This window comes from Gymnodraco acuticeps, unplaced genomic scaffold (assembly GCF_902827175.1).
Source record: "Gymnodraco acuticeps unplaced genomic scaffold, fGymAcu1.1, whole genome shotgun sequence".
NCBI classification, from domain to species: domain Eukaryota; kingdom Metazoa; phylum Chordata; class Actinopteri; order Perciformes; family Bathydraconidae; genus Gymnodraco; species Gymnodraco acuticeps.
The window spans coordinates 1,696,115-1,707,520 of NW_022990082.1; the positions used below are offsets into that span (position 1 = coordinate 1,696,115).

Below are 11,406 nucleotides of genomic sequence, written 5' to 3' on the forward strand. Positions count from 1 at the left end.
AGAAAAGGTAGCATTCATTATTTAATATTCAATAAGATAACTTGTTTGAATTCATACTGTAAACTCTATTAGCATAATAACTCAGTTTTTCCCAAAAGCCCCCTAGTGGGTAAATCCAGCCCTGAATGTATGCTAGACATCTAACAACATGACAAATACACGGAAGTGTGGAAAACCAAAAGACTAACAAGTCGTAACTTACACTTGTGTACATGTCATTGTATTGTATCACGGCCAGTATTAACTTCCCTGAGGCCTCTCCCTATTTGTGATTCTAGTTCAGATTTGAGTTAATGTCCCATTTGTAGGGAGTTATAATCACGTTTGAAAATGTCCCCAAATTATCATAGCAATGTCCAGACATGAAGCAGAAATCTTTGTAGGGCATTGTAACACGAGAAACACTCACCTGTTTGACCTGCATCACCTTGAAATCACGTCAATGGAAAACAGGGCAAAAATGATTTACTTCCGTGTCAAACCACCTTAAAAGGTGATTTTTCTTTTTTTGGAGGGCGAGGGCATGACCCGCCCTCCTCTGCTTCTGATTGGCTGGCTGAACAATTGGCACAGGTAAAATGGACCATGGAGGCTATTCTTTACATTTGATTATCACTCGTTACAATACTATGATACATATGTAGATGTTTAATGGGTTCTTCCTAAAAACATAGGCCTACGTACCCCGAGTGTATCTGTGTTCAGAAACGTCCATTGAAATGGGGAGAAAAGTAAATGTGCAGCATGATCTGCAACCTGTTGTTATGGGTGAAACAAGCAGTATTGCACATTATTTTCAAGTCAACTGACTTTAGCAATAGCTTTGAAACGTAGCATGAAATCAATTGGAGGTCCTTCTAGGTAAATATTCAACCCAGTCTCATGGCATTTCGTGTTGAAATATTGTATATTTCCATTGATTCTCTATGTGAATAAGGCATAACTCAATTTAAAAAAGTTCCTAATAACCACAACAGTCAACTAAATGGTTGGCACACAGTCTCACCGTTGCACAAAAGTAATTCAAAAGTAGTTTAATTTCCATTTCTGAGAGGAAGCAGCATAGATTATTAACTTTTATTAAGCGTCAGTAGAAGCTACTGTTGTGCTGTTATAAGTCTTCTGATTTACGAAGCATGGGGAAGTACCTGAAAGCACCGCGCGACTCCACTACTACATCCGGGACATTCAGGTTTTCACATGTCAGTTGGATCAGCTGTCAAGACTTTCCTGCATGTGAAGAAGCTTCGGCAGCTATTCTGATTTACAACACGTATTTCTTTCGACAGAAGAGATGGTAAGTTACCCCCATTCCAGTAAATCCACAAGGATCAAGTTAGTGTTAACAACCTGCTGTAAAATTAGCCAGCGAACTGTTTTTGTTTCTATTTCTTACAATGAGAGCTAGTATGCTAATGCTAGCTAGCTAACGTTTGCAGCAGCAATGACAGGTGGTGAAGTTTAGCTAAATTTAGCTCGATAGCCATTTGCTAACTTTCATTCATTTTGCAGGAGCTTTCAGCACATTCTTTACGGTTGTTAAACGTGGTTAAATATGGTTATTGTTATCTTTTTAGCATAGTATGTGACTAAGCTTCTTCGACAGGCTTTAACTCGAACTGTTTATATGTCCAAAGATGGGAGTTTGAAAGTTGGTTCTCCTACTTAAACATGTGTGTTTCCTCTGACAGGCGCTGATGGGAATTCAGCTGGTGGTCAGCTTGCTGGCTGCCTGCATTATGCAAAGGATGGCTCCACATTACTCCTTTGCACGCTGGCTACTCTGCAATGGCAGGTATACTTACCCTTACGATCAGGTTATACACTATACAGTACATATCATTGGATGTGCACTATACAAACGCATGCCTGTTGTTCCTTTCAGTCTGTACCGGTTCAAACACCCGTCAGAAGGAGAGCTGTGTGCCCTGGCCGGAAAGCAGATGCCCAAACCGACCAGGAAAGACAGGTGGGAGTTGGGGGAGGGTCTGGTAATGTAGGAAGGACTAAGAAACAAGTAAAGCTGCCTAGAAACAAACAACTAATAAGTAGATATCTGCCTTCTCTGACAAAAGCTACAGAGTTTTACCTTTTGTTGTAAATGGTGTGCTTTACTTTAAAAAACAAACACGTGTTACTTTAAGACTAAAAAAAGACTGATATTTTTTGTTTTAATTTTTTTAACATAGTCATGTGTCTTTGTTTGATGACTAGGAGACAAAATGGGGAGAGCAAGCCTCTCACTGTGCCCAAAGACATCGACCTTCACCTGGAGAAAGCTCCAATCAACGCTCTTGACGCTCTTGGTAAACGAAACACTCCTTTATCTTTATCACCGTGACATTGAACAATTACAAACGCTGCCACAGCTCAGCTTTACTCGCTATGCATTTACATTTCAATGTTTTTCTCTCTGCATCATAAAATGTATGGATCATAGTTCAAACTGACTGGTATAGCACAAAATAATGACTCGATCTTTTTTTGCCTTGTTTCTACTTTCAGTGCTGCGGTTTTTCCTGGAGTACCAGTGGCTGGTAGACTTTGCGGTCTATACTGCAGGCGTCTTCATCTTCACTGAGTGTTACTACAGTTCTGTGGATGCCAGCACAGAAGTCAACATCGGAGCCATCTGGTGTGTCCTGACTGTTCTCTTCAGTCTGTATCCTTCAACTGTAAAGTGACTCATCATGACAGATTAATATGTATGTGTCAATAAGGTTTGCTATTACAACAAATTGGAGAGAACGCACCTTTTGCACAGCTGTAGAAGCCTGCCGTTGTCAGCTGATTTGCTGTAGCTTGCTGATCAGTCTCATATTTATTTCTTTGCTGTTCAAATTTTGGACGTGTCGCTTGGCGGTTTTTACACCGCACACAGAACATGCACGTTTCACACACAGTACAGCCACACACACACATTACATTGCATTTAGCTGACGCTTTTATCCAAAGCGACTTACAATAAGTACATTCGACCAGGAAGACACAACCTTGAAGAAAACAGAATCATATAAGTACATCAGGTTTCATAGAGCCAAACATTTCAAGTGCTACTCAACTGGCTATAGATAAGCCAGTCCTTTATTAGTATATAAGTGCTCTGTTAGCAGTTCTTTGTTAATAATTCTATCGCTCGAGGTGGAGTCGAAAGAGATGAGTTTTCAGTTTGCGCCGGAAGATGTGCAAGCTATCTGCCGTCCTGATGTCAATGGGGAGCTCATTCCACCATCTTGGAGCCAGGACAGCAAAACCACGTGTTTTCGCCGATGGGAACTGGGGTCCCCCTCGCAGCGAGGGTGCAGCGAGTCGTTTGGCTGATGCAGAGCGTAGTGCACGCGCTGGGGTGTACGGTTTACCATGTCCTGGATGTACGAAGGGCCAGATCCATTCGCAGCATGGTAAGCAAGTACCAGTGTCTTGAAGTGGATTCTAGCAGTTACCGGAAGCCAGTGAAGGGAGCGGAGGAGCGGAGTGGTGTGGGAGAATTTAGGAAGGTTATTGTAGAAGTGTTTCAGCATGAGTAAAGAGGACATAACACTTGCAATTTGTAATACCAGCAAATTCCAAATGAGCATAGGAGTACAACCCCTAAAAATAAACAACAAGCCCTGATATAGTGTTGAAGTTTTGAAAAGATGTAAGTTTTGTAATTTCATATGTTTTTATTATGAACATTCACCTGCATTTTTATTGTGCATAAAAGAAAAGAAAGTATAAACATTTTTAAATATGCTTTCAGTTATTATTTTTAGAAAGAAATAACATGTGCATCGTCAGGTCTTTTAAAAAAATGTTTGACCTGACCAGGAAAATCGTAATCACTGCATCTCTGTAAAACAGAAATATCTCATTCTACAGCTGCAGCCTTTCGCTTTTTATATGAAAATGTAACAGACTTAGTAAAGTATCAAAACACAATTCCAACTTCTCATCATGATTTATGCTAAGAAAAATACATTTGATTAAAAATGAATGTTGCTTTTCCCCTGGTTGTTTTAAACTTGACTCAAACCTTCAGAAAGACTCTTAAAACTCTGATGAGTCACTACTTCAGCTCTGAGGAGGGCGGTGAGCGCTCGGTGTGTCTGGCCTTCGGCTTCCTGTCTCTGCTGGTGGCCATGCTGGTGCTGGTGGTCAGGGAGGACTACCTGGAGTTCGGCCTGGAGTCGGCCTTCTCCAGCCTCTTCGACAACTTGGAAGTGTTCGCCAGACAGCAGGGTTACGCTGAGTGGTCGTAAGTATCTGTTCCAGGAATTTGTGTTGATTTATTATTGCTTGACATTGTAACGTGCATCAAGAGACACCACATTGGTTAGAGGCAGAGGTGTGGACTCGAGTCACATGACTTGGACTCGAGTCACATGACTTGGACTCGAGTCACCAATTTGATGACTTTGGACTCGACTTGACAAAATCACAAAACACTTGCGACTCGACTTGGACTTGAACACCAATGACTCGGGACTTGACTTGGACTTGAGCCTTCTGACTTGAGGTGACTTGATCATTTAATTCAGAGGTCTCCAACACGCCGATCGCGAGATGCCGCTAGAAGAGCAGACTCCCGTCGGGGAGAGCAGAATCTTCAGCCGCACCTACTCTTGCTGAGAATCCATGCAGGCAGGGGCGGGGCTTTATTTAGCTGAGCCACCATGCGGCCAATAATATACGAGGACACACTCGGATCATACCATTATGTGAAAGAACGGTGGGGGGGCAGACGCTCCAAATACAGCAGGTGTAGTGGTACAGGCCAGCTACACAGAGCCACGGGGAGACGGGGAGCCGGATTGAAATACAAGCGCGTCGGAAAAAGTCAAGAAATTAGCGAAAACCAAAAAAAGAAGCAGCATCTGGCTGCTTTTCAATGATATTGGAGAAAGCAAAGCTGAGTGCAGGATTTGTAAAATGAAAATAACCTTCAGAGCAGGGTTTTTGGTAACCACTCAGGATTTATTGTCAGAGGTGGGAGAAGTTCAGATCTTGTACTTGAGTAAAGCACCAGAGTGTAGGAATACTCAGTTACAATAAAAAGTCCTGCATTCAAAATGCTATAAGTAAAAGTGCAATCGTATTAGCATCAACATATAGTTAAAGTACCACCTGCAGAGGGATCTAGATTCAGGTGTTCTTTTCCCCATAGCCTCGCTGCACATTATCCCTTGTGTAAGAGAATATTTTAATCTGATCTGTTTATAGAGCTTCTTATTGTTTCTTAGAATCTGTGATACTGCAAACATCTGCTTGTAGTCACTCAAAGACTCCTCTGTAAGTTGAGGTCACAGGTCAAACGCTTCTCCTATATCCGTGGGGGAGGGTTGAGACCTAGCTGCATCTCTTTGAGACAAGGAGATTATTGTCTCCCATTTAATAGCTAATTAGGTATACGCGGGTTTCTGTGAGCCCGCCTTTCCTCATGTTGATGCGTGTTGGGTCTATTCTGGGGCAGAGATCAGGATGGTGGAGCACGGGACGGTGTGAAACTAAGTGATCTCCCCGGCCGTATTAATGTACTGTGATCAATAAAACTCTCAGTGCTTTGGCTAATCGACGTTCCAGACTCCTTCATTCTACCTCAACATTGCAACAACAGAAGTTGACCTTCACACCTTGCATAGAGATATATTGTGGGTCCCTTACAACATGTTGTACACAGTGGAAATAAACATTCTGGTTACCTCAACATCAGGGATCTTATACATTAAACTCCTTCTGAATCAAACCGTCATGGTAGCCTTACCTTACTGATCCCTCTTCAATTAGAAAAACACACGTTACTTTACCAGCAGAGAGAAAATGGATTATTAAATTATTAATGTGACTAATAAAGAGCAGTTTGATTATTAAGTATTATTCTGTTGATCGATGTCATTACATTTGGTGAAAAGCACATAATGACTTGTTTAAGACTCGTTTTGTCAAAGTTTAGGACTTGAACTTGACTTGAACTTGCCCATCCTGACTTGAGACTTGACTCGGACTTGAGCGCAAAGACTTGAGACTTGACTCGGACTTGAGCGCAAAGACTTGAGACTTGACTCGGACTTGCAAAACAGTGACTTGGTCCCACTTCTGGTTAGAGGTCCCCTAATATATGTTTTTCATCAAATATCTCAGATATATACAAAACATGTCTCTGAAGTGCTTGGCTCCAAATACCAAACAGATCATGGATTGTAGCATCCCATAATCCCCTCTGTTTCAGCCCTGTTTCCAAAGTGCTGATTCTGCGTCCGTTATTTTAGATGAAAATAAGGAGCCCCTCCCCACGCCCCTCTGTGAGAGATTTGGTTAAAAAGAACACAATGGTGCTCTAGGAGGAGATTCAGGTGATAAGGTGGGGGGGGTTACCTTGGTTGGTGATTGGCTAATGGTTACACAAGACACAAAATCGTTATGACATCATAAAGTGGCCAAAATCTGATCAGCTCATTTTCAGACCGGTTTTTATAGAAATGGATCAGGACAAAAAGAGAGAATCTTTTTTCCTGACATTTTCAGGGGACACATGTTTATGTATAAAAGACATGAAAAAGTGGATTTTGCACAATAGGTGACCTTTCAGTATTATTATTATGCATGAGGCAATAACAGACTTTACGTGACAAATATCTGATGCCTAACGTTTGGTTGTTGTTTTCAGAATCCCAGTGACCAAGCTGTCAGTGAAGCTGGGTCTGGCCGCTCTCTGTGCGTACATCGGTGCTCTGCTCGCCTTCCCCGGCCTGCGCATGGCTCAGACTCATCTCGATGCTGTTCAGATGAACACAGGGCGGCCACACATCCAGTAAGAACTGAAGTATTAAGAATGGCAACAAGCAATGTACTCCATGTCTTAGCAAATACATTAGCTGTGTTGTTGCTCTATAATGTTTCCTGCAGGATTCTGCTGCACATGAGTTTCCTGTCTCCAGTCATTGTGATGATTCTCTGGGTGAAGCCCATTGCAAGGGACTTCCTGGCCAATGCACCTCTGGGGAAGACCACTGTCACAATGTGAGGGCACATGCATATCGCTATATATCCACTAATCTCTCATAAAAACAAAGGACACTAATGTAAGTTGTCCTCCATATGGCTCATTTGACTTTTCTGATCCTCTCCTAATCTCCCCCTTGCAGAGTTTCCAGTGAAACCTTCGACAGCCTGCGCCTGTGGATCATCGTGGTGCTGTGTCTGCTGCGGCTGGCCATGACTCGCTACCACATGCAGGCCTACCTCAATCTGTCTCAGAAGTGGGTGGAGCAGATGAAGAAGGAGGCGGGACGTATCGCTGCGATTGACATTCAGAGGAAGGTCAGATATTCAGACAATGAAGGGTTGAAACTTTTAAATTCAGAAGTTTTGACATGGAGAAAGAAAAGAGTAACTGAATGTGAGAGAGTAAACTGAGAATACATGTGTTGTTTTCCAGGTCACTCGTATCTTTTGCTACCTGACTGTGATCACTCTCCAGTATCTGGTTCCTGTTTTTCTCATCCTCTTCTCCACACTTGCTCTTAAATCACTAGGTAAGTAAAAATAACCCCACCACCAAAACTACCACTACATTGAAGAAGAAGAAGAAGAAGCCACACTTGATCTTATTGTTCTGCACTTTTCCCCAAGTGTAGATTTGTGGCAATGATTTGCTCTCTTCTGGAGAGTTAGATGAGACGATTGATACAATCTAAAAACAAAAAAAAGAAGCAATTTACGGACAAAGTATCCCCCAGAACATAACCCCCCTGTATTTACACGCTAGTTTTAGAAAGATTAAACAAGATTTAGCAAGTTAATTAGTGAGTTTCTGAGATGCTTGTATATTTTGTAACCTACTCACTGAGCAAGAGCAGCTGTTAATAACCTGAATATCTAACTAGCTGCTGGCTGTGGTCATCTATTTGTAGAACAAGTGGTGAAGCATATTTCCCAACATGAAAGACTATTTATACAACAATATTGAGACATTTGCATCTGCAGTGGAGTTTAAATATTAAAAACATCCAGCGTCGGTATTGACTGATCTCTACCGGTCTTGTAGGGGACTTCTCGTGGAAGGCCGATGCAGATCAGACCCCCGGGGTGACGCCAGCGCTCATACTGCCGATAGCAGCGCCCGTGCTGCCCGGTGGTTTCGATGAAGATGAAGAGGGGATGGACGACATGGAGGAGGACGTCCAGGCCACAGTTGCCCACCTGACAGAGGCCTTCATGGCGCTGCGCTCCGTCCTCACTCCACTTTTCTTCCGAGGTTTCTTCGCCTTCCTGACGTGGTGGGTGGCGGCCTGCCAGGTCATCAGCTCTCTGTTCGGCATCTACTTCCACCAGTACCTGATGCAGAACTAACTGAGGGAGACGGAGTGCCATAGCTCTGCAGTCACAGCCCTGTCTGCAGGTATCCTGTGCAACGGCATACCAAAAGCTATGGGGACATTAGTTTAAAACACACAACCACAGATAGAAAGCACCTTGTTTGTGGCTGTAACCGAAGTTTGATTGAGGAGAAGGGTGATGAACACTGTCTGTTGCCAAAGTGGCTACCTGGTTGCCCTTATGGCTTTTTGTCACCAGCAGGGTACTGGTATTATAACACAAATGTACAGAGAGCACTGGGGTCTGCATCACCAAGCAAGTTAAGCTTAGTCTGGCTGTCCCTGGGTTACCTAGCTTCACTGAGTCTACCATCAACAATCATTAATAACCAGAATCATAAAGCTTGTTATCATCTGGCTCCGGTAGCTCTGTGTTTATTGATCCAGCTGCAGATGCGTTCATGTGAAAGAGAGTTTTTAATTACATTACAAGAACCATGAGAGAATTACTTATAATGACACAGACACCCACAGGGAAATTAGAAGTGTTAGTTTGTTTATTTCTATGGATACTCATTAGTTACTGCATTGCAACAGAAGCCATCTTAATCAAGATATTTTCAAAAAGGTTGAAAAGGGAAATATTCAGTAACATCGCACACAAGTAGAATAGGATAAGAAGTTAGGAAGATACTTTTTTTTAAACATGGCTCTGAATGAAGAATTAGGCTTTTTAAAAATATTTCTGGCTTTTTCAACAGCTGTATAGAAAAGTGAAGTGTTGTTGCTTTTGTTCCTTATACTGCAAAACACTAATCTTGCTTTATGATACAGACCCCTGCCCGATAGTCTTCTAACATATTCAAGCGAAACATTTTTCTGCAAGTTTTCAGATGTGTCCATGCCAGTGTTACCTGAATTGTTCTTCAAACAACACTAAATGCTGCATTTCATGTTATAATTGGTACCAGGGAAAGTAATAGTACTTAATCCCTGTGTAAATGAGACTTTATTTTTGTGAGGGACTATTTGTCCCCCAAAGAAACCGATTTAAGAGTGCTAAATGTTTTGTTTTTTTAATCTCTTCTCTGCTGTAACGGTTTGATTGCAAATACCTAGTAAAGCTTCTGATCCATCCTATTAAATGAAACGCAGCTAAATGTAAATCCAAACTGTGGTTGTGGCTGTGAATCGGCCAAAAACTGAAGAGCTGTTGCTTTTATCTAAAAAGTTTCTTCAGTATTCCTAAGTGCCTGGGAGTTTAGGGATTTTAAATCAATTTAAAAATCTCCTGTCTCCTTGATCTTAAGTATTTAGATATTAACAGTCGTAACTCATTTCTGTTTTTCCCATTCATTTCAAACCACTACACAATGGCAACATTTTAGTTGCAGTGTCTTAATTAGATGCATTCATTTTAGGTTTATTGTTCTTTTTTATTGCCAATCCATGTGATGTAGCTTACTTTAAACCAGTTTTGCATCAGTGGCTTTTATTTATTTATTTATAATACATTGCCTCACAAAATATATATTTTTTAGTTTTTTTTTTTTTTAGAAATGATACAGATGATTTAAATCTGTTCACTCATGTATTCTGTTTGTGGCAATTTCTCATTTTGATTGTGCTTTTTCTAGTTAGTATATTTGAATGGAACGCTCTGAAATCAATATACTGTGAACTTCATATGGAAATGTTGCTTTTTTGAGAAGTTCTGAATGCATGGTGTGCAAACTTTTGGCTGTTTTGTTAGTATGGCTCAATAAAAATAATTTATTATTTTCAGTCACATGTCAGTTTGATATTCCCACTTAATTCTGCCTTCCCTCGAGGAGCGTGGGAGATACTGCGGATAAAACCTTTCCTTTTTAGAAGTCGGTGCGGCAATTGACAAAAGCCATCGTGCATGTCAATGGAGTGTCTCGCCGCTGAGAAGGGTCCTGACCTCTGACCCCCACCCTCCTGAGAAGATCATTCTTTAATCACTGATAATTACTATGAACCTGATGCCCCTCAACCGTATTGGAAAAAATATTGCTCTTGGATGCTCAACTTTGCCACAAGAACTGTACTTTTCTGCCAATCTTCCTAATCCTCTCCATTCTCCATCCAAACTAGATTTATAAGCTTTATGACATTATCAAAACATTCAGATTTACATGGCAGTCGTGAAACATCAGTGGAGGAATGTGACCTTTCTTTGGAGCGAGGCTGGAGAGGCTCTGTCTGAAAGCTGACGTGATTTATTGGTGATATCATTTGACTTCCACGTCCACTTTGAAGCCACAAAGGTTCTGCACTTGAGAGAGGGACGGCCACTTCTCTCTCTTCAGGACTGACTGCTTAACTGGAAGATATATAACAAACACAAGACAAGTCGAGATATTTCGGAGTGTACGAGTATCCGGCACCCTTTATCTATTAGCATGGCTGTTTAAGTTTTAGCATTGATGATGTGCATCAATTGTACTTGCATAAAAGAACATTTCCAGGGTAAAAATGTCCGTTACTGTTAGATATCATGTTTAAGGAGCAGTGGCGGTAGAATAGAAGTACTTGGATTTGTTACTTGCATAAAAGTAGCAATACTCATTGTACAAATATTATGTGAAAGTGACAAGTGAAAGTCCTGCATACAAAGTTTTGCTTAAGTAAAAGAACAGAAGCCTTGGCATCAAAATATAACTAAAGTACTAAAAGTGAAAGTACTCGTTATGCACAATGGCCCTTTTCAGAATCATATATTTTAAATAACTGAATTTAGATTTTGTATTAACTGAGTATCACAGCTTGTAAAGGGAAGCTCATTTTTAATTACTTTACTGCTGCTAGATATATTGACCTATACATAGGTTTCAGTTTTTATTTATTAGATGATATATTTTGTTTTAGCAAATAATCTGATGCTGAAAAGCAATTTATTGAAGGTGTCTGAAAAATGTAGTTCAATATTTGCTTCCAAAATGTACTAGAGTAAAAGTACAAGGTATATGCTCAATGAAGTACTACCAACAGATAGTACACTTGAGTAAATTCTTTACTCATGTACTTCCTTACATTAAACCCCGTTGAGGGGTACAGTTTGAGGTTAGCATTGGGATCTTCTGCA

General features: G+C 41.0%; 1 protein-coding gene across 1 annotated transcript; it reads left to right on the top strand.

Moving 5' to 3' along the window:
- Positions 1–1,034: 1,034 nt before the first annotated feature.
- tmem161a (transmembrane protein 161A) lies at positions 1,035–10,082 on the top strand. The gene is made up of 11 exons (XM_034216312.1): positions 1,035–1,297; positions 1,692–1,795; positions 1,886–1,969; positions 2,215–2,306; positions 2,506–2,662; positions 4,022–4,237; positions 6,647–6,790; positions 6,886–6,999; positions 7,125–7,299; positions 7,418–7,514; positions 8,027–10,082. The coding sequence occupies exons 1-11, from the start codon at positions 1,295–1,297 to the stop codon at positions 8,329–8,331; spliced, it is 1,491 nt and encodes a 496-aa protein (XP_034072203.1). The 5' UTR covers positions 1,035–1,294; the 3' UTR covers positions 8,332–10,082.
- Positions 10,083–11,406: the final 1,324 nt, after the last annotated feature.

Coding starts and splice junctions, on each gene's coding strand:
- tmem161a (XM_034216312.1), top strand. Junction 2,307..2,505: donor CAACGCTCTTGACGCTCTTG/GTAAACGAAACA, acceptor TTCTACTTTCAG/TGCTGCGGTTTTTCCTGGAG. Junction 7,515..8,026: donor ACTTGCTCTTAAATCACTAG/GTAAGTAAAAAT, acceptor CCGGTCTTGTAG/GGGACTTCTCGTGGAAGGCC.